The sequence below is a fragment of the Heteronotia binoei genome, chromosome 6, assembly GCF_032191835.1.
Source record: "Heteronotia binoei isolate CCM8104 ecotype False Entrance Well chromosome 6, APGP_CSIRO_Hbin_v1, whole genome shotgun sequence".
In the NCBI taxonomy this organism is placed as follows: domain Eukaryota; kingdom Metazoa; phylum Chordata; class Lepidosauria; order Squamata; family Gekkonidae; genus Heteronotia; species Heteronotia binoei.
This window is the reverse complement of record NC_083228.1, coordinates 62,073,979-62,098,194: the sequence shown is the minus strand read 5'-3', so window position 1 is coordinate 62,098,194 and position 24,216 is coordinate 62,073,979. Positions and strand designations below refer to the sequence as shown.

General features: G+C 39.9%; 1 protein-coding gene across 1 annotated transcript in view; it reads left to right on the top strand.

Annotated features, from left to right (window-relative positions):
- ATRNL1 (attractin like 1) overlaps positions 1-24,216 on the top strand; it is a 1,015,273-nt gene that overhangs the window by 305,917 nt on the left and 685,140 nt on the right. The window contains exon 20 of the mRNA XM_060241568.1: positions 9,189-9,282. Coding sequence (XP_060097551.1) covers positions 9,189-9,282 — 94 coding nt within the window. The remainder of the gene's footprint in view (positions 1-9,188; positions 9,283-24,216) is intronic.

Sequence of the window (24,216 nt, the reverse complement as noted above, 5' to 3'; positions counted from 1 at the left end):
ACAGTTGGGCGTATAAGACAACCACCTCTTCTTCTATAGAATTGCAGTAGTCCCACTGAAGCTTTTTCAATATTATGCTTAGCATGATCTATATGAGCAGCCCAAGAACATGACTGGTGGAAGATGACACCTAAGTATTTAAACAAGGGAACCTGTTCGATTGGTTTCTCATCCAACCACCAGTTATAGTATTTAGGTCTACGAGCAAATACCATAATCTTAGTTTTGTCATAATTTACATGCAATAGATTATCCTTGCAGTATTGACTAAAGCTTCTCAGTTGACTATATGTCTTGTTTAATCTTCTCCCAGCCAGGGCCAGCCCTAGACTGTCTGGCACCCTAGGAAAGGCTAACTTCTGGTGCCCCCTGCACTGATAACGTCATAAGTCACATGGGGGGGTGCCCAATATGGCACCCCTCCAGAAGGCTGGTGCCCTAGGCAATCACCTGGTTTGCCTAGTGGCAGGACTAGCCCTTCTCACAGCTCTCTAAATACCCTTTTAGTCCTCCCCCATCCTTCTGTCCTCTTCCTCTTCTGTGCTTTCTTCCATACCACTTCTTAACTTGAAGGTGTTTTTCATTGTTTGGCTTAAGTGAGTTCATCCATCCTTATTACAAACAGTTGATATAGAAATTTAATGTAGCCAGATGAGTTCACGCTGGTGTTTCAAAAAATTGTACAATATTTGGTTGAAATGCATCTATTTTTTCACTTTTACCCTATGTTGCTTTTGACCGAAATCATTATTAGAGCTGCAGCATTTAGTTAGTTAATTTATTAGATGTATTTAAAAGATGCATTTTGTTGTTTAAGCATCAAATTTTAAAAATTAATTTGGCAAGCAGTTATAACAAACAAAGTAGCATGTTTTTAATTCGCTCTCATACTAAAGGGAATGTCTCTTCTAAGGAGGTGCCTACTCCAATGCATGCATGCTTCTTCCTAAAACAAGCAAGCAAACAAAAAAACACTTTCAATGCACATTAGCAATTGCTTGCAACTGGATTTTCCTGTATGAAACAGAAATATTCCGTTGCAGATTATTGCTAAATTACATTGAAAGGGCATTATTCAATATGTTTGAAAGCAGCCAATGTTTCTTCCTTAAGCACTGCTGTTTTAATTGTATGTAGTTATATGAGGGCATATGCATACTACTTCAAGGCTGTGGAAGGCCCCCTGCCTTCCCCTTCTTTCTGCAGCCTCCTGTGCCCCTACAGCCATCTTAAACAATGGGGAATATGGTCAGAGGGCAGCAGTGGAAAGGAGGAGTTGCCAGAAGAATCTCTGCCCTCTGCGATTTGTGTGTGAACTCTTGGGAAACTAAAGTTAGAACTTACAGAAGTGTGGGAGTGAATTTCTTCTGATTTCTCTCCTTCCCACCACAGCCCCATTCATCATATCCCACAGTGTTCTAGGGATGGGCACAAACTGAACCACAAATCAAAATTCATCACAAATTTTGCCCTGTTCATGGTTTGTGAACAGAAATTTGTGATTGTCTACTATCACGAACTTCCACAAATTGTTTCTACAGTTCACGGTGGTTCATGGATAGAGCAGAAAGCTGGTTTTTAAAGGGACCCCAAGTCTAAATCCCTGGTTTCTGTTCCCCACAAAAGCTCTAAAAACAGCTGAGCAGTGGAGAGCAATGTGCTCCCCTGTTTTAGGCTATCTTGTGTAGTCCCTTTAAACAGACAGCACAAGACAGCCTGAAAATCAGCTCAGTGGGGGGGAGGCGCTGTCTTCTGCAAGCCATCTTGTGCAGTCCCTTAAAACTTTAAAGAGACTGCACAAGATAGCCTGAAAAACAGCTGAGCAGTGGGGAGGCACTGTGTTGTGCAAGCTATCTTGTTCAGGACCTTGAAATATTAAAGGGAGTGTACAAGACAGCCCCAAATAGCTGAGCAATGGGGAGCTGGCTGCTCCCGATCAGTCAGCTGTTTTTTGGGCTTTCTTCAAAACCTATTTAAAGGGATTACAGTTCCTTTCAACAGGGGTAGTGGGGCCAAGAACTGGTTTGGTTCATGAACAAACTTCCTGGTTTGGTTCAGTTCATTGTTTCCCAGTTAGTGACAGTGCCTATCCCTCAACGGCTCCATGATGGTGAAGAAAAGTGCCAGGGCCTGCTGAAAAAAGAGCAGAATGTCAAAGTCATCACACAATAGTGCTGTCATCACACAGTAGTATGGATTCAGTCCATTATATATCCAGTCATATTTTGAGAGTTGACTATGTAACAGAAAAGAAAACTGAATAGTGCACAATGTGCAATTCCTTATCTTTCTTGAGAGCACAAATGCATCTGCTGCTATTATTATCACAGCAGCATCAATTCAAATAACACTTTATAGAGTAATATCAGAAGTCAACTAAGGCATCAAGGAAGTTACATTCTAACTTCTGACAGTAGGGATGGGGGAAGAAAGGGAAGAAGTAAAGATTTAAAAGAAGCTGGACATGGGGAGGAATGGAAGAGACATATTTAGTAAGGATGAATGTGAGGTTAGAGATGGAAGGCCAAGGCAGAGGCTTCACAGGGCAAAGAGCTCACTTTCTCTTTCTTTTACTTAAATGAACAGCCCTCCATGGCAATTTCCTCCTTGCAACCAAGCATGAGGAATGTGCTTATGTCCCACATAACAGATTATCACTGGTCATGTACCAGTGATGATCTGTTATGCTGACCATAAAGATGGCATGTACTTTAGTGATGGAAACCTCCCTGTAGAGTTTCTAAAGACATAACAAATACCTTGATTTTACTATTCCAGAAAGGGATATATGAGCACCAAAAAGCTAGTGATATTTGGTTGGTGCCTGTCATTCTCTGCTTCCACTGTATCTTACATAGAAATTCAGTACATATTTTAAAAGATTGCTTCATCATCAGTCATCATACTTCTTTCAGGTTATGATTGATATTTCAACTCAATATACAGATATGTGGATGCATACTTTATTAGGAAGAAATGAAGTGCATGCTGCTGGTGGATTTTCAAATCATGCATAATGCAATGAAATCTAATAATAATACTAATATTACATTACAAGGAGACAGTTCTTTTCATCAGATACATGCTCTCAGTCATTGCCTTTTCTGGCCAAACCCTGAAGATTTCCATACAAATAAAGTTTGTCAGTGATGGAGCAGCATACTCCATAAAGAAATTATTGTCAGTTTTTCCATAAAATTGCATGATGTAAAGAGACCTATAGGTTATCTGTTGTATCGTTGGTTAAATGCAATATTTAGATAAGTCACAAAACTATAATTATTCAAAAAACAGATCCTTAGACCATTCAGTGAGGACATTGTTTACCAGTGTGATGAGGTCTCCGTTGTTCACACAAGGCTTCTGAAATTTACTCACATCTTTTTTCCCCCTTAGAGATATGTATCTGATATCTTGAAATACTTAGATGAAACAAATTTTCTGGCACCTTGGTACATCTTGTCTTTCTCAAAATCCATAGCTACCCAAAAGGAAAGTTATTTATATGGATGAATGGCCCCACTGCTTTCAGAAAAGTTTCCAGGCTGAAGACATTTTGTCTGTGTGAGACAGGATGCTGGGCTCCAGATGGACTCCAGTAGGGCTCTTATGTATACCATTCTGATAATCTCTGTTTTCCTCATGTCCAATTTGGTAATACATTTATCATTTTTGTAAGAAAGTTATTGTTGTTGCTGCTTCTGCTGTGATGGGATTCAGGGGAAAAAAGAGGGTATTGTAATCAGAAAATCATTACTCATCAACCACTATTACATTTTGTCTTTGTTTAGGACACAATTCTGATATCTGTTACATATCACAAAAGTCTGGTATCTTATCTTCTTAATTTCGTAACAATAATTTCTCGGATTGCCAATATTCTATTTTTTTTTTAAAGTACGAAGCAATAAAATATACCGAAGCATGGCAAATTATAAACAGATTAAAATAAGAATTGCAAAGTAATATATATATATATATATATATATATATATATATATATAATTCTTTTTTCTTAAGATGTACCGTGCATGTTGCTTACTTCGGTATTATTATGTATAACATTTATATCTAACTGTTAAATAAATAAGCATTTTACATTAATAATAAGTATAATTTTGCCCTCTCTATATAATTATTTCAGGAAGTACCCCTATTTTTTATCAGATTATACAGGCTTATAATTATTAACCTTAATCATAATATGTGCAATGTTGTCCATTTCTGCTGAAATTCTTCAATTGGTCTTTTATTTACTAGGTTCATTAGTTTTGCCATTGCATCATATTCAGCTAATTTATCACACCAGGATTTTTTCATTGGGCAGTCCTCTGTCTTCCAAATAGATGCAAACTAGGACCATCACGGACAATATAAGGAAAATCTTAAACTTAATTCATTATGGTAAGCAACAGTAAAGTGAATCAATCCTTGCTATAGACGCTGAAAAGGCATTTGATAAGGTAGAGGTCTCATACTTACTAACGGTCCTACAACATACGGGCTTTGGCCCCAAATTCTTAAACTTCAATCTCATCAGTTTACGAAGCACCGCAGGCACAGATCTCAATTAATAATTATAGATCAGCAGAAATTCACCTTAAGAGAGGGACAAGACAGGGCTGCCCTCTTTTGCCCATCCTGTTTGCCTTGTCAATAGAACCTTTGGCCCATGCTATTTGGCAAGACAACACTATTACTGAGTTACGAGTGGGGAAGGAAGAATACAAAACGAGTCTTTTTGCAGATGATGCGATTTTTTATTTAACAAATCCTGTATAGTTGGCAACTGCCCTTTTGGCACAAATCCAAAAGTTCAGTACCATTTCAGAATTTACAATAAATTACTCAAAATCGGAACTATACTCAATATACTGTACCTTAGAGCCCCAACCAAATTAGAGCTCTTGCAGACTTTCCCATTTAATTGGGTACAAAAATCATTACAGCACTTGGGAATAAATATACCTTTAAATCTACAAGAGCTTTACAGCTCCAATTTTAAACCCCTGGAGGACTCTATAAAATATACCTTAAATCAATGGAGTAAACGTAATTTCACATTACTGGAAAGAATAGATATGCTGAAAACTTTTATTTTCGCTAAATAAAATAAATCTGTTTCAGAACATACCGTACTTTATCCCTTCTAAAGACTTCCTCGCATGGAAGGCCGCATTTTGAAAGTTTCTATGGTTCCAGAAAAAGCCCAGGATACAATATTCTCTAATGACCAGACCAATTAAGATGGGAGGCTTAGGTCTCCCAAACCATGAAGTATATTATTGGCGGCTAATCTAAAAAGCATAATCAACTATGCATCTCAAAGTATAAATAAAGCATGGGTATATCTTGAATCATTCTGTCTGAATGGAGATATTCTGTGCGAAGCTATATGGAACCAACCTAAGGACAGATGTTTCTACATATTTTGTAATCCCTACCTAATCCTGACATTGCAAATTTGGGCTAAATATAGAAAAATCCTAACTCCACTTACCTCACCTATCTCATGTTTCCTGGGGCAATACTGGTTCAGCTCGGGTAGGCAGCATAATGCTTTTGTAAAATGGAGGGAGGTCGGTTTGCAGAGGTTGAAAGACATAATAGAGAATAAGAAAATGTTAACTAAAATGCAATTGGAAGGTAAATATAATTTTAATATCCCTTGATTTCAGTACCAACAGCTTCATTATGTTCTACATAATCCCAAGATTGTAGATATTATAGATAGACCATTAACCCCATTTGAAATGTTAATATATAAAACCCCCAAGCAATCCAGAGGACAGATTTCCATTATATACAACTTACTAAACCAAAAAAACTGGAACAAAATTACTGCACAACAGAAAGCTTGGCATAAGGATTGTGGCATCAATCTTACTCAGGACCAATGGAAAACAATCTGGTCCTCTTCACTCTTCACAACATATTCATTGAACATAAGACTCCAAAATTTCAAGCTCTTCTCCTAGGGGTGCTTAACACCTAGGAAAATGTTTCTCTTTAGAATGAAACCCTCACATGACTGTTGGAAAAGTTGTAAACAACAAGGCTCTTTTCTCCATTGTTGGTGGCTTTGCCCTGGAATCAATGCTTTCTGGAACACAATAATAACACTAATAAATAATATGTTAAATTGTGAAATATCTTGTATCCCAGAGGCAATTCTCTTGAATTATTGGCCAAAGCTGAAGCTTACACCACAAAAAAAGGACTTAGCAGCCTTGTTACTAATGGCGGCCAAAATTATAATAGTCAAACAATGGAAGACAATTAGGGTTGCCAAGTCCAATTCAAGAAATATCTGGGGACTTTGGGGGTGGAGCCAGGAGGCTTTGGGGGTGGAGCCAGGAGACATTAGGGGTGGAGCCAAGATCAAGGCTGTGACAAGCATAATTGGAAGATTGGAAGAAATGGAAGATTTTATTATCACACTCTACACAACCCAGACATTAAAGAATGGGGTTTGAAGCAGGTGATATCCTCAGTTAGGAACCCTGGTTATGCTAAGCTCATTGGCAACACATTTTTATCCTGAACAATGATTCAGCATCCATGAGCAATTATAACATGAAACATCACACCTCCGGTTTATCATCTGGCCTGGAAGACAGCCAATTCTACTCAACTACCACCACTGGTACTTTAAAGAGCCAAACCAAGAATAAAAACTAAATATAATAATACAAGGGGATTACAACATTTCAAATATTTTTTTGAATTATTCAAGTAAGAAGAAAGGAGGGGATTTTAGTGCCTTTAGGTATGAATTAATGTTTATAAGCACAGAAGGGGGAAAAGCCAAGTACACAACAGAATAGGTACAGCAAGACTCACTAAATCACACCACAGTTTGAGGAGCTCACGAAAACTCTTCATGTTTACACAAATCTACCTATAATTTCACTAAAATGTTTGCATGGAGTATGAATGTGAGCTGAGTTCCTAAAAATATACTTTATTCAGTTAAAATATGCCACTTTTTTAAAAAAAGAGAACAAACGTGCTGTTTTTATACTTTACTTCAAATTCAAAATGGCAAAAATAGCTATTAAAATAGTTTCTAGCTATCTTGTGACACTCTATAACGGAAAAGCTCCTCTACTGTGAATGTGAAACAAGAACTCTGAGGGCACAAAATAGGGCACAGACTATTTTCATATAACTCTTCATTTACATATATGTCAAGCTAAAGTTGCTTATTGCCTATCCTAATGTTAACCCCCCCCCCCCGCCCAAATATTAACCAGCAGCTGGCAGAAAACAAACAGCCCTAATGCCAGAAAGAAAACATGTTTCCAAATCTAAAACTTAAAATAGCCCTTAGCCTACTATATACAGAATGAAATATAGGAAGAGAGGCACCCTTAAATTTTAAAAGGCATTGTAGCTTCCAAACAGATCACTATCGTGTAGCACACAGAAAAAACCATAAGAGCTCTGTGTGTGTGTTTGCTTGCTCTCTTCACATACCCCCATCTAATTTCATCAACAAGAGACAGGCATCTAAGAGTTGTCTAAATCTCTGCATGAATTTCAATCCAATATTTCCATAGGGTTTTTTGCAGGACCATCACATGTGTAGAACATGCCTTCTACTTTACATTTCCAACAAAGTCCTTTATAATTGTTATCCATTTTGTGTATATCCTTTGGAGTAAAATACCATCAAAAAAACATCTTGTACCATGCTATGGTCACGTTGAGATTGGACTACTGTAGTGCTCTCTACATGGGGTTGCCCTTGTCTCGAATCTGGAAACTGCAGCTGGTGCAGAATGCGACAGCCAGGCTGCTATTGGGACTCTCCATGTGGGAGCACATACAGCCTGGGCTGTGAATGCTGCACTGGCTGACAGTGGTATACCGGATTCTCTACAAGGTGCGGGTTATTACCTTTAAAGCCCTATATAGCCAAGGACCTGCTTACCTTAGGGACTGTCTCTCTCCACATGTTCTCCAGAGGGTATTTAGGTCAGGAACACAAAGCTTACTATCAATCCCCAGGCTGAGGGAGGCAAGACTGAAAACAACTTGAGAAAGAGCTTTCTCAATCGCCGCCCCTCATTGGTGGAACCAACTTCCAGTTCTGCAAGGCTTGCAAGAAAATGCTATTTCAGCTAGCATTTAATTAAATGACAACTACCGCCGAGGTACTAGATCTCGATGTTTAAGACCACTGAATGCCATTGTTACATTGTAATGATATTAGCACCAAATTGTTTTAATGTTTTAATTCAAATGTTGTATTGTTATTCTACTATAAACTGTGAGCCGCCCTGAGCCTGCTTCAGTGGGGAGGGCGGAATATAAATCAAATAAACATAACATAAACATAACCAATTTTCTCTGAAGGCCTGACAGGCTTAAATTTAATGTCTTTCATCCATAGATTTTCCCACTGTGAGAGGAATATCTTTGTCAACATTCTGCATTCAATTTATCATGCATACTTTAACCTGTTAGGTCTCCATTGCATATTGGAGTAGTAATTTGTAAAACCATCCTAGTAGGTGGTCTTTATGTTGTGTAATTATTTTTTCAAACTCAGTCAAATCTCTTATTCTTTCTCTTTCTATAAAAATATCTTTCTTAAGTCTGGAGATTGACTGAAGGTAAACTAGCCATTGTATCCTCTTTCCTTCTTCTTTAATCTTTTGCCAGGATTTAATTTTACTTTTGACATTTATTGTATCATAGTAGGTTAAGAAATCATTATTTCTTCTCTCATGTTTATTATGATATGCATGTAAATGTAACATTATAGGAGATATCGTGGGGCTGATCCTTTTTTAACAACCCCCAAGTCTGAAGTAAGCTGTCCCTGATTATGTGGTTTTTGTCTTGTTCTTTATTTTTGATCCAAAGAGAATAATGCAGTCCATTCTCTAGCCCTGCTGCTTCTAATTTCATTAATATGTCATTCAGATTTTTAATCCATTCTGCAATCCAAACAAGTTTAGCGGTTTACTAGTATAAATTTATCATTCTTAGATTTCTACTCTTACATTTGGAAACAGTCATTAAAATCCCCTTCCTTATTCATTTATTATCACAGCCAACATTTATAGGAAACTTGAAAGAAGTATTTATTAAGTAAATGACCAAAGTTAGCTGATAGTACTGATATCCAAAATACTGCAAGAATAATAATTAAGCACATTTTCTCTTTGATTTTATAGCTTGCACCTGCAGTGGACATGCAAATATTTGTCACATGCAAACAGGAAAATGCTTCTGTACAACTAAAGGAATCAAGGGAGACCAGTGTCAACTGTGAGTACAAAAATCATTTAATTTTAATGTAAGTTTAAAGAACAGTTAATTATGATTTAAGTACAAATTCCATTTTTACTGGAATCTTAACTCCTGTTGAGGTTTTACGATAATATAGCCTATCCTGAACCTCACATTACTTCAGAAAAAACATGATTTATTCCTTTTTTGTAAAAGACAATAGTAAATATTAATACACTTAAGAAATACAGATATTTTAAAATATTGTCTGGCAGGTATTTGACTGGAGAATTAATTCTGTTTTCTTGTCAAAAGAACCAAATCAAGTGACTGTTTAAATTGTTCCTGGTGACTATATTTTTGGAATATTTTACATATTTTTAGACAGATAATGTCTGGACTGAAATTAACAAGACTCTTGCTATAAACATGAAAAAGTAATGTTTAATATTTTGTATTAGTTCTTTGTATTTGAACTGGGTTTGATTCCCCACTTCTCTACTTGCAGCTGCTGGAATGGCCTTGGGTTAGCCATAGCTATCGCAGGAGTTGTCCTTGAAAGGGCAGCTGCTGTGAGAGACCTCTCAGCCCCACCCACCTCACAGGGTGGGGGGAGAAGATATAGGATATTTAAAGCCACTCTGTCTCTGATTCAGAGAGAAGGGTGGGGTAAAAATCTGCAGTCTTCTTCTTCTATTTGAAATGCAGTTAACATCATACTTTGAAAGCTGAAAAAGAAAGTCCAAATAATGCATATTCTTTAGTAGGGACTCATTTAGCTACCGCTCAGCATAATCACCGCTGAAAAGAATGATATCCAGTGGGATAAAAATTTATAAAACAGTATACATGTTAGTGTGATTGTAACACAAGCTCCAAAGAGTTTCAGATTGATGGACAAAGTGGGGGAGGGCTAGATAGCGCCTGCTGTTGAGGTGCTATTTGCCTGCCCTGCCACCAACCCAGATCCCTCATCCAAGGGACCTCTCTGCTGGAGATGGCTCTGCCTGAACTAGGTCTCTGTAGTGAGCCCTTGCACACTTTACTCAGAGCCCATGACCCCCAGCTCCTGCTCAGTAAAAAATGATTAGAAATAAAATACTGTGAGGCATTGCTCTTTTAATGGTATCTGCTCTGTAGATGAAAGCAAAATTTGAGAGTGTTTACCTTGCTAATTTTAACTGAGCATTTGAAGGAATAAGTTGCCTGTTTTTTTGGCCTCTCCCAGGTGTTGAAATTTACACTCATTCCCAGTTGTGTAACCCTGATTCTAGCCCTCTAGCCTGATTCTGGGTGCAGTTGTTGAGCCACCAGAATTTATTTTTTCTAAGAACTGTGATCCACTGCAGTAATCTCTGGCTTCTTCTATCCGCCACCTGGGTTTCATTGAGTCAGAACTGAACATTTAGGACTTTTATTGAAAGAAACATTAAAGATTATGATCTTGGAAGTCAATGGGACTTTTTCAGAATAAGGATAACTTGGACAAGCACTTGAAAAATGCAGTACATGGTGGATGTTATGATGATCAGCACTTGTAATCTTTAGTAGGGAGACTCATCTCTACTCATTTAACTACTGCGTGGCGTAAATTGAGCTTTCTGGAAGAAAATTCAGAACAAAGCTTGTCTTTTCCCAAGTCCTCTCTTGCACTTCTTATGTTGATACAAGAGCTGAGCTCAGTGTGTAGTGCTCTTGGGAGTTGCAGTGAAGATAATTTGATTCCTCCTATTAAACATTTTATTTCTTTTTAAATTTCAACATTTTCCCTCTGCTCCTGAATATTGTTACAAAGAAACAAATATGCAGCAGAATTTGTTTCTTTTTTATATTTTCTTTTTTTAAATTATGATTTAAAAAATTTAAAGAGCAAAAAATGAAGTGCTCTAGGAGTGATGTTGCCTAGTGGTGCAAAGAAAAAAATTAAAAATCATATAAAAATAAGAAACCCACTTTCCTCCTATTTGTGTTTCTGTGGGGTTTATTTTGCCCTTCTGCAACTGAGCAATGACACTCCAGTTATTAAAAAATTTAAAACGTATGCACCTCTACTGATGCACGTGCACATACTAAGGAACCTGAATTGCTCACTTTACGTTCCAAGTTGGAAAACTCTTTGTTCTATCCAAAGTGAACATAAGAACATAAGAGAAGCCATGTTAGATCAGGCCAATGGCCCATCCAGTCCAACACTCTGTGTCACACAGTGGCAAAAAAAATTATATATATATAAATAGCCGCTGATGGACCTCTGCTCCATATTTTTATCTAAATCCCTCTTGAAGGTGGCTATGCTTGTGGCCGCCACCACCTCCTGCAGGTAAGCATTGTGAGTATTACAAAATGGAACACTAATTGTATATTTATAAGAAAATATTTTGAAGGATCTGTATCTTTAATATAGATTCAGGTGAGTAGCTGTGTTGGTCTAAAGCAGCAGAACAAAGTTTGAGTCCAGTGGCACCTGTAAGTCTAAAAATTTTATTTTGGATTTAAGCTTTCGTGTGCATGCACACTTCTGGTATCTGAAGAAGTATACATGCACATGAAAGCTTATACCCAGAATAAAACTTTGTTGGTCTTAAAGGTGCCACTGGACTCAAACTTTATTTTGTCTTTAATATGATATTAAAAATACCATATTTAGAGAATTATCTAATTACTCTTATCAAGAACTTATTAATTAATCTTTGGTCTTCTGTGCAGTCTCCCATTGGTCCTGTTACACAAATTCTTTACAAAGCTTAAAAACTTCTCTAGAGGGTGCTCTGCCTCCCTTGTACTATAGTACAAGGAAGTTGAACTATGTTAAAGTTGTATGCTACTGTACTACTATAGTTGGCTATCTTTTCCCACCGAAAATGGTCATATGGTCAAAGGGAGGGGGTGCCCACTGCCCTCAGTCCCTTTTTTTTGCCACTGTTGTGAAAGGTTCTTCTCTCCATCACTGCTTTGTATTTCTAGAAGAGAAAGAGAAAAATGTTTCAAGTACTTGCCTTATTCAGGTTCTTTTGCAAGCTGGACACAAAAGGAAAGTCTTGTGCTTCTTTGCCTTTGTGCTGCTTTCCCTGGAGACTCAGTTTACCTTAGTATCCATTCCAAATGTGACATGAAAATGCCCCAGTGCAATGAGCATAGCCTTTGTCTTCTATGTCTCAGAGAAGATCACAATGTGGAAACATGCTGTGTGTGTCAGCAATTTTCTTCTAAGGTAGGAAGCGGCAGGGCATTCCATACGCCACCTGCTTCCTGGAGTGCCTCAGAACCACTGGTTAAGAAGAGCCTCTCTAAATCCAAAAATAAAGAGAGACAGTTCCCACAACTTCGACCACCAGACCTTTAGAGTCTTTGATTCTACCTGTGACTCTTCCGGTTTGCTCACCTCCCTGATCCATTCTGTATCAGAGGCTGAACTTCCACTGGGACAAACATCAACTCCAGGTTCAAGACTGCTGCATACATATCCAGTGGATTCAGTGGGCTGGTACCAGTCGTATCCTCCTTTTCTATGGCAGCCATACCCATGTTATATGTCCCCATCCTATCCACACGATTGGCCTCTGCCTTGTTCTGATTGGGAAGTTCATCACTCTGTGCAGCATAGAAATTAATCTGCTCTCCGGTCGTTCCCCTGAGACTGCATACTGTCACACTCTCTCTGAATTCTGACAAGATGAAGGTTCTGGGCAAGAGTCTGTCCATGGTTCGGATATCGCTTCAGATCTGTCACCAGATGAACAAGTTGAAGATCCTACTCTCATGTTCCCTAACAAAGATCTATGCTTATATGCAGAACAGATGACCAGGATGGCTCAAGCCTTAGAAACAGATGTTACTACTACAGATCAGAAGCCCAAGGACAAAATCCTCAACCAATTATATTCGGACACTCCTAATACAATTGTGTTCCCAATTCTTGAAAACTTTCCTACCTCCAGACATATACAAAATCTGTATAAAATTAAGCAGGAAGATGCAAACCTTTCTGTCCACTCATCCTCTACCTTTTCCAGAACAGAGCCTATTAATCATTCCATTCTGCTCCACTGATGAGGGGAGAAAATTAGATGCTTTAGGACACAATATACTCTTCATTTGCCTTAGCCTTCAAAATCTCTAATTTTCAAGAAATAATGGGAACATATCAACTTTTTTTTTGCAGATCTCCCCATATTTTGAGCTTCTGCATGAGGTAAGAGGGATCCAGCAAAGGTCTTTCTTTCTGAAGCCACAGGATTATCCAAACAGCAAATCAATGCCTCAAAGCATTCTGTTGAGTCTGCCACTGCCTCCTCTGTGGTTATCAGAGATCATGAATGGCTCTGTTCTATGACTCTCCCTGTAGAGACTAGAAGCAAGAGAACTTACCTTTTGAAGGTACCATACTCTTTTCAGAGAGCACTGATGAGACACTGATGCATATAAAGAAAACTGCCAGACAGATCTCTGGGCACTTCTCAATTGGCTTCTTCCTACTCAAGGCAGCACCCATTTGCTCCTTGATCCTGATTCCCATATCATAGAGAGCAGCAGTCCTTCTACTCAACCAGGTTTCCATATGTGCCACAGAGGTCAAGCTACACCTTCCAATCCTCCAGGGGTGCTTCCCTCGAGATTTCATATAAATATTCTCAAACTATGTGCCATTTGGTATACATTTAACTCCTTTTAAGGTATCAAACAAGGACAATTGGTTCTCCTCTAGATGGACAACTGGTTCCTGAAACTCAATACAGAAGCCTCAGAAGTGTGACTTTGGAGTGTGGTATTCACCTCTGAGCCATCCATATTGCAGGGGAGCACAACTTGCTAGCTGATAGTCTTAGTAGGGTACATACTTCCAACCACAAGTGGGCACTCATGGATCATGAACCTTTTCACCACATGCCATAACACCAAGGCCTGTTATTTTTGCTCTATTGCATCCACTGACCCGCTGTACATGGGAGATGCCTTCCAGTTCATATAGAAGGGCACCCTTTTGTTCTTGTTTTTTCCATTCTCTCTGCTGACAAGGGTAGTAGCAAAACTACTGGAAGGCCAATCAGAAGCTATCCTTTAGTGCAGGGATGTCAAACATGCCACCCTGGGGGCTGAATCATGTCCCCAAAGGACTCCTATCAGGCCCCCAAGCAACTGGCTGTCATCTGCTTCCTTCTCCCTCTCTCTTTCCTTTTTCTGCATAACAGTTTGCTTTGCCAGGTTTGCACAATCACACAGGAGCTATAGAGTAAAACCTGTATTTTCTCCATTGGCTGAGGCTCCTCCTTTGGGGAGGAAGGTGTGGAGCGATAGCTTGCTTTGATAGGCCCTCTCAATTGCACAGCAGAGCTACTGACCCAAACCTGTCTTCCTTTTATTGGCTGAGGCTCCTCCCCCTCTTGGTCCGCTGGGGAGGGAAGGAAAGAGTCAGAGCTTCCTTTGCCCAGTTCCCTGAAACCCATGAGAGAGATACAAAGAAAGCACCTTTAAGACCAATGAGTGCTAATGTTTTAAGGAAATGTAAGGGTTTTTTTTAAAAAATGTGTGTTTGTGTATAAAGTTTATATCTCTGCTGCCTAATCATAAATAGGTACACACATGGCTCAGCCCAAACCGACATGGCTCGGCCTGACATTTATGTCAGATTCGGCCCTCATATGAGTTTGACAGCCCTGCTTTAGTGCCTTTCTGGCCCTGACAGGCTTAGTTTGCTCCCCTTCTCAAGAAGTCCTGGAGAATCTACATTCATCTCCCAGAGGCACCTAACCTATTGATGTTGGGACAGTTACTTTACCACAATATCCCCCACTTCCATCTCATGGCATGGAAGTCGATTAACATATGATTTTACCCTAACATACCCAGAAGGTTGTTCTCAAATCTTGAAAGGCATCTACCAGAAGGTTTTAGGAGAGTAAATGGAAATGTTTCCAACTTTGAGTCCCCTCTGAGGGTCATTCTTCCAGGCTGTGCTCTTTTCGGTGATTTTACAATAACTTTTTTTAATCTCAAGACACATGGGTTAGCCTTCTCAGATAAAGTCCATCTGGTGGCCATTTTAGCTTTTCACTCTTCTATAAAGACTCACATTGTGTTCTCCTATAGGCTCCCCAAACAGTTTTTGAAGGTGCTAATGGACATGTACCCTTCATGCCCCACACTGGTACTGCAGTGGTCCCTCTTCTTAGTACTCTCACAGCTAATGCTGAAACTGTTTGAATCTATGACCACTTGCCCATTAGACCTCCTTTCAGTCAAGGTTTGTTTCTTGGCCACTGTAATGTCTGTCCAAAGGGTTACCGAGTTGGCCATTTTGCATGTTGACACTCCATTTTTGAAACTACTCCTCAGACCTAGTGTAGAGCTTTTACCCAAGATGGTCTCCACCTTTAATATGTTGCAGGATATAGTGCTGTCCATATTTTTCCTAACCCCTCCTCTTCTGTATAGTAGGCACTCCATACTTTAGATGTCATATGAGCATTGCTTTTTTGATCTCAAGAGAACCAAACTATTTAGGACAGAGGTGTCAAATGTATGGCCTACAGGCCAGAACCAGCCTGCCCAGGGCTTTAATTCGACCTGTGAACAGCTGGCAAGACATTTCCCCTCAGTCATGGAAGGCTGACCTTAGTCCCACCCTCCTCTGTTGCTTTTGTTTGTGAGGGGGCTGGCTTTTTAAGTAAACAATCAATGTTAAGAGGTGGTGAGAGGGAAGGAGAGGGGGCATGGCTGGCTGAGTGCAGGAAGGGTTATGCAGGAGTGGAAGTACCTTCCAGCCAACCCACCCACCAACCTGCACAGATCAAGTTTCAGCTGAGAGTGGACTTGCTTCATCCACCCATTACAGCCTCCCAGACAAAGTGCTCATGGATCCTCCTTGAGCTGCCAGAGACACCCCCTGCTCTATCAACAGAGCAACAGAAATGGAGGTACAGGACCTGGCTTTGTCTGTTGCGGGAGGGAGAGAGGACTGTCTGCAACCCTGATGTTTTGGTTGTTCATCATCCAAGAGCAGGGCGACAGGGTGCTACCCTCCCCAGCACCCACACCTCGTCACCCTGGCCTCTACACTGGCTCTGGAAGGCACTGTCCCATTTACAATGTGGGTGCAAGGACCAAAGGGGGTGGCGGCATTAGGTTCAGCTGGCTGGTGAAGGGTGTGGAGCCCCCGGCTCATGTTTCATAGGTTGGGCCTTGCGCCCTCCAAAGCCAGGCACTGAGCAGATTGGAAGCAGCTATGGTGATGCTGCTTCTCTGCCATGGAGGTTGTCCTGACTGTCCCCCCTTCACCTCATCCCAGCCCCGCACCAGGATTCCTTTTGTATAGGAAACCCTCAGTGCTTGCCACATGGACTGGGTGGTGTGAAAGCACTTCCATCAAGGTCTCCCTCCATTTTATTCTTGAGAATAAAAAGGTATTGTAAAATCACTGAAAAGAGCATAGCCTGGGGAAATGACCCTCAGAGTGGGCTCAAAGTTAGAAACATATCCATTTACTCTCCTAAGACCTTCTGGTAGATGCCTTTCAAGAACTGAGAACAACCTTTTGGATATGTGAGGGTAAAACCATATGTTCAGTTGCATTGCCAAATCCCACTATTCCCCCTACCTTTCCATTTTAGGGAGACATGTTTTAAGCAGCGGGGGCAAAGGGAAGTTTGAAAGGTGTCAAGTAATCAAAGACTGTTAAATAAACAAGATATCAGAAGTGTTACTGTTTTAAGCATGTTTCTATTTTAAGTAAAAAAATAATATATTTAATTGTGTTTCTCTGTGTCCTTTATAAAGCTTATATCTCTGCTACCCGGCATTACATTTTATGACCCACATGGCCCGGTCCAGATCCCATAATTTATGTCAGATCCACACACACTCATAACAAATTAGTTTGACACCACTGATTTAGGATATGCAACAATCTCTTTGTTTCGTATATGGGATGTAACAAGAGAAAACCAGTGACCTCCCGGACATTGTCCAGATGTATTGTCTCTGCAATCAAATGATGCTATGAATAAGTGAAGCTGCCTTCTATCTTATGGTATGCACTCACTCAACCAGAGCACAAGCATCCTCCGCTGCTCTACTACAAGGGGCCCAATTGCTTAAAATTTGCTGGTCAGCCACTTGGTCCTCCTTAGACACATTTGTGAGACAACTATGCACTAAAACTGCAAGCAAGAAAAGAATCAGATGTTAGCAAGGCTGTGCTGCATTCCCTGTTCCTCACCTCACCTCTTGGACTGTAGCTTGGGAACATCATAGTGAGGGACTGTAGGGAGACTGAAGATGAAAATGGAGTTGCTTTTACCTGCAACCATTGTTCATTGTGTCTTCTGTGCAAGCACACATTCCCCCCCACCCGCCCTGCTGCATGAGGTTCCAGGTTTTTTTTCCTTCCATTATCCACAGCAGCTGCAGTGGAACTGAGGGGAGTGGGCTCCCTTTCAACCATGTGATTGTTTTCAGCAGGAAAACACAGACAGCTATGGTATAAGGGAGGTGAAGTGTCCTCTAGAGGACTTTTTTAGCTTGTTAAATAATCTTCTACAGCAGATCTGTTTTGCTGTAGTCCCAGTTCATGCCTGTGCAGAAGATATTTTGTGAATAATGGTTACAGGTAAGATTACTACTATTATCCTTGGGTGCACTTTTCCAGAAATGGCTGAATCATGAGAAGTTGCTTTCAAATACCTCAGAGAAATGCTTTCTCTGATGTCTATCTTTGATAAATATTCTTAGGATAATGGGAGTGGTTTCCCCAGGTTTGCAGAAGTGGCATTCCCCCCTCCACCTACATATACTATTTTTATTCCTTGAGTTTATCAAACATCTATAGAAGATCCTCAGTTCTGACTGAAAAATTCTTAATTGAATCCCAAGGATCAATGATCAGATCTCAATCAAGATGGAACAGAGAGACTTCAGTTATTCCTACAACCATTATGAGTTGGGTGTGAACTCTGGAAGGGGTTGTGCTCAGTTCATATTGAGGCTGAGGTTTCCAACCTGGAAAAGTTCACTTCTGAAGCCCCCCCACCCTGCCTTCCAAATGCTGGTGTTTTGTTTTGAATAATCTCTCTGCTATGAAAGCTGCTGTGTTGAATTTCTGCCCTGCAGCAGATTAAAGCAAACTTTTAACTCCACAAGATGTCTTTGTATGATGGATCTGAAAGACTTTTCATTACTATGTATTTTTAGGATTTAAATTTTTAACAGTGCCCGAAGATTACAGCTAGATTTCTTTAAAAAAAATAGAACCCTTAAATACAACTTTTACTTAAAGCTGCTCCTTTAGAATCTACTTCACTCTTGTTTTGTTTCCTAGTCCAGCACACATATTAGCTTCTGATTCTGCTGCTTATGTCCAAGCAAGTATACTTGGGATTTCAGCTTTAATAAGAAGGCAAGTAATATATTAAACCAGAGGTCCCCAACATGGTGCCTGTGGGTGCCATGGCAGCCACTGTGACCTCTCCCTGGTGCTAGACTGTGGCCAGGGCTAGACGGGGCTTTTGCCTGGTAAGGCTTCTAATTGGTTACTGGAGATTTGAGTGGTTGTGCAGCTTTTAAAAGATGTTGCTTTGTCAGCAGTGTGACTGGAGGTAAGCTGTGGCAGCCATTTTCTGGCTGGCTCCACATCCTGCAGCAGCTCTTTTGTGTGCAGCACTCACCGTGCTGTGCCAGAATTCCAAAGGTGCCCACAGGCTTAAAAAGGTTGAGGACTCCTGTATTAAATTTAATCAGCAACCTGACACTAGGCAATTCTGAATAAAGATGCCACGCAGTGGTTCAGCTCAAGGTCCGTTCCAGACGAAGACCCCAGGATTTATTATCTCTGTTTCAATATTATAACATCTTCAATGGTAGAATGAGCTACAATGTTTAACAAAGATATATTTATTAACAATTTTTTTGTAAAAATGAAAGCCTTTTATTTTATTATACTAAATTTATTCAACAGGCTGACCTTAAATGAATTGTTCTGGACCTCAACGTTCATGGAAATTACTCCTGAATATTTGTACTGTAATTAATTAAAATATTAAATTAATACATGCATCATATTGTATACAGATAATTAATACAATTATGTATATCTATTTTTAATTCCTCCTGTATTAAACCATTAATTGGGTGGTTGATAGTTCAAATGAGAATTTTTATTTCTATGTTTTTTCAAAGGCGCATCCCATACAAAGTATATGTTGAGCATTATTAGAGTTATGAATATTTTTTTTTTCAGTGTTGGTAAATAATATATGTTATGGTCATCAATTCTCCTGTTTGGAACCAAAAAATCTATACAATGCATGCTCAGGTACTGATATGCTGTAGCTCTGGATATAAATTGTTTTTCCACTTGTTGGGCAGGCCATTGTGCAGTCTCAGCAGCAAGCCTATAAATTTGTGATTACTAAAGTAAGGATTTCCATGAAAATTTCAAACTTTAGCTGTTCACTCTGTAAGTTAGATTTATATTCCTGTCAAGAATCCTATTGATTACAAAGTCATAGCTGTAGAGCAGAACATTGCTCCTCCCACCCCCACCCTTTCTTACTGCTCATAGTGTGCAGTAAATGCTGTGCCCTTGGATTTTTAGAAATCATAGGGACTATATAAAACTAATTATTTCAGGTAGCAGAAGCTATAGAAATCCATGGAGAAAGAGGTGGATGTTTCTTTTAGCGTAGCTGTGCTTGCCTTTCAGAGCAACCATTTTTTCATTTCTTGTTCAAATACTCAGTATATTTATGTTAAAGTTGAGTATTATTACAGAGTGTTTTTAATTATTGAATTGTTTTCCAGTATAAGGTATTCCTTAATGAACAAGGCAGACTATATCTACCTACAATTCAAAGCACTATCATGCTTTGATATCAGTTGTTCAGGTTGTTTTAAACATTGTAAGTTCCCTGTGAATATTTCTGACAACTATTACTGCCTAATGACACTTTGTGAAGTAGCCATAGCATTTCTGAACTGATTTACCATATTACTGGAGCTAAGCAAGTGAGGTGACTCAATATTATTGCCAGAAGTTCCTCTATGTGAAGAACCTGCATACAGAATATATTTTGTACACTGCCAAACTGAGCACTCTAATATCTAAACCATATCTTATTGCTAGTGAATTTGCTTAGGATCAAATTGAAGATTCTTCAGAAGAAACAACACCTATTTCATTAAGATTGGTTTCAAATGCTATTGAGAGGAGCTGAACAAGTATCAAGGGAGCTTATACATTGTCCCTTGCCATTCTTTTGCTGAAACATCTGAAAAGAACAAATAATGCAAGCCAGTTCTGCATCCACACTTTGCATAATCTCTCTTAGCAGCTTTGGTACAGCACAGGTATTGGGATGTTCAGCATCGTGTAATGGTGTCTTAATGCTTCTGCTTTTTATTCTTTGACATGTACATACAGTAATTGGCTAGGCAAATATGATCTTGGAAAGCAATTCAGGAACATGTTAGCTGTAGAATTAACTCAGGAATAATACTACAAAAAATAAAATAGTACATATTGCATTGATTGGCTAAATAATATTGACCTGTATCCAACTACATTCCACATACTAAAGGAAACAAGTTTTTAAAAAGAGAGAATGGACATTTCTGCAGGTTTCCTCCTCCCACTGTAAACCGCCCCCCTCCACTACATTCATCCTAAGGGTTTGCTGATCCCCAGGAACAACGTCTGGGGGGAATCAGCAGAAATGGTTGCCCCTTTTTAAGAATTTCAGGACACTTAAAGGTATTAAAGAACTATTTAGTTATATACAGGCCAGTATGTTGATGTAAATGTGATTAAACTAATATATTCTGTGTTCCTGACCTATGTAGTGAAAAGAAAATTCCTATTAAAATCCTACAAAGAAGTTATTGATCCCCTCCTTTTTCTGCTTTGTTCCTGGATAGGACAAGATACCAGCTTATTTTTTATAGCATGTAGAAATACATTTCATATAATATTAGACCAGGAGCAGCATTTTAGTGATTTTGGTGACATTTTATCCATGTGTTTAAAAGTAAATTTGATGCCTCTGTCTCTTGTTCACTGTTAAAGTTCATGTTCCTTCTGCTTGGGCAGGTGAGTGGGCAGAAATGGCAATTATTTTGCAATAACATTTCAAAAGCACTTCCTCTATCAAGGAAGGATATCATAGGATCCAAGAGATATATAACCTGGCAATTAATGAAATTGCTCTTTAGCCAAACAGCATTTTCTGTCAGAAAATGGGGGAAATGCCATTAGAATTCAAGAGTGTTATTAAACAGTATCTTTTCAGTATTATCAGTAATTCTTTTTGAAGACTGTTACCTTTCTGGATCATTAGTGTTGATGCGGACTTAAAATTGATTCCTTAAAGATAATTTCTTTCATTACATTACACAGTTAAGAGATTTTTGGTTCATTGGCCTCCCAAAAAAAGAGCGTAACAACAGGGATCTGGATCTCATACCAATCCCCAGCCTACTGTAAAGATTTGCACTTTAACAGATAGTAGTATGTATATAGTTTTCTACAACATGGGTTACAATTCTACACATATATCATGGATACTTTCTTCCAACTAAATAAAGCTGGAAGTGAGCTACAGATTATCTGGACTGGGAACCTGAGCTCTCTAGCACTCTTCTGTTCCCTACATGTATTAGAGAAAATTTAACTGAATTATTGATTATTTAAAAGGTGTTTCTTTCATTTTTGACCTGTCATTTCTCCAAGTATTTCAGACTAGTGTACATCATTATCCACAAGGGATGTGCACAAACTGAACCATGAAGTAGAATTTATCACAATTTTTGCCCTACTTATAGTTTGCAAACAGAAATTTGTGATGGGTCTACCATCACATACTTCCACGAACTTTAAAAGTGGGGCTTTAAAGGGTTTCCGAGTCCCTTTAAACCCCTGCTTTCTGTTCCCCATGAAAGCTGTAAAATAGCTGTGTGGTGGGGAGGCACTCCCCATTGCTCAGCTGTCTCAGGCTCTCTTCTGTGGTCCATTTAAACTTTAAAGGAGAGCAGAAGACAGCCTGAAAAACAGTTGTATGATGGGAAGCACCTCCCTGTTGCTCAGCTGTTTTGGGCTGTCTTCTCCAATCACTTTAAACTTTAAATCCTTTAATCTGGAGTCCCTTAAAACAAATGTCCTCATCTTCATGAATGGGAAAACAGAGGATCTGGACCTACTCATTAGCTTGGCATCTATATCTGGAAAGGTTTTGGAACAAATCACCAGTCAGTCCTTGAGCATTTAGAAAGGATGGTTGTGATTACTAAAAACCAGTACGGGTTTCTCAAGAACAAGTCATGTTATCCCTTTTTTCAAGAAAGTTACTATAATCAGGGAGATGTTGTAGACATTGTTTATCTTGATTTCAGTAAGGTTTTTGATAAGGTTCCACATAATATTCTTATTGATGGTTAAAATTTGGTTTGAATCCTATTACTGTTGGGTGGATTGGTACCTGGTTGACAGATTGTACCCAAAGAGTCTTTGTGAATGGTTCCTCATCCTCTTGGAGAGGAGTAACAAGTGGAGTGCCTCAAGGATCTGTACTGGGACCTGTTTTGTTTAATATCTTTATAAATGATTTGAATGAAGAAATAGAGGAACTGCTTATTAAATTTGCAGATGATATGGAATTGGGAGGGGTACAGTAAAAGAAAGAGACAGGATAAAGGATGATCCTGATAGACTGGAAAACATTAGTGGCTAAACATCAGTGGTGGACATCACAGAGATCCTGGGCAGTCCTTGAGCTGCAGCTAGCGGTGAAACTGGATGAGCATCAGCAAAGTGGGGAGATCCCCTGCAGTTGCGACCAACCCAGAGACTCCCACCCAGCTCTCCTGCATTGGCAGAAGGGCACCCTACTTCGGGGGAGGTGGTAGAGGCTGTTGGGAACACAGGGCAGTGCTGAAGACCCAGTGACCTCCCAGCCCCAGATCCTTGGAGCATCCCACCTGAATTCCAGTAGGAGAGATGCTTCTTGGGAGAGGAGAGGAGAGGAGAGGAGGGTGTGTGTGTGTGAATGAAGCCTAGGTTCCCAGGCTGCAGTGGAGCCACAACTCTCAGCAGGGATGGTGGGCAAAACCAAGGGAGGAGGGAACTGGCCAGCAACTGGAACGGTTTCCTTGCCATTAAACGACATTGCATGGCCAAAAGAAAGAAGGATTTAAAGGGCCAGCCAGGTCCCTTAGGCCCATTGGAGCATACAGAGGAGAGCAGAAGGGGGGCCAGTAAGGCTCTTTCAAAGCACCCATGTACCTCTCCCTTTCTTTCTATCTCTCTTTCCTCCTCGCCATCTTTTCTCCGGTTCTCCCACCTCACAGCTAACAGATACAGAGGCAGACAGAGAAGGGAGATGACAGCAAAGACAGGCCTAGTCAGCAACCAAGACCCTTGCACACAGGCAGCTCTAAGGAGCCCCTACATCCAGTTTGGTGTAGTGGTTAATTGTGTGGACTCTTATCTGGGAGAACCGGGTTTGATTCCCCATTCCTCCACTTGCGCCTGCTGAAATGGCCTTGAGTCAACCATAGCTCTGGCAGAGGTTGTCCTTGAAAGGGCAGCTGCTGTAAGAGCTCTCTCAGCCCCACCTACCTCACAGGGTGTCTGTTGTGGGGGAGGAAGATAAAGGAGATTGAGAGCTGCTCTAAGACTCTGAGATTTGGCATGGAGGGCGGGATATAAATCCAATATCATCATCATCATCCCATCCCCCTCCACCCAGAGCTCTACTGCAGAGTCCCAGGACATGGATATGCCAGGGAACCCTCCAGGTCAAGCCTCCTATCATGGCTGAAGACAGAGCCGAGGAGGGAACTCAAGGAGATGCCACAGGAGTCCCCAGAGCCTGGGAAGGACTCCCCATTCATGTCACGGAGGAGACCCCACAAGAGAATGATAGAAAAATAGGAATCATCCCTGAGTTCATCCCCTTCCGCTCACGACCAAAAAAGGGCAGGGAAGGG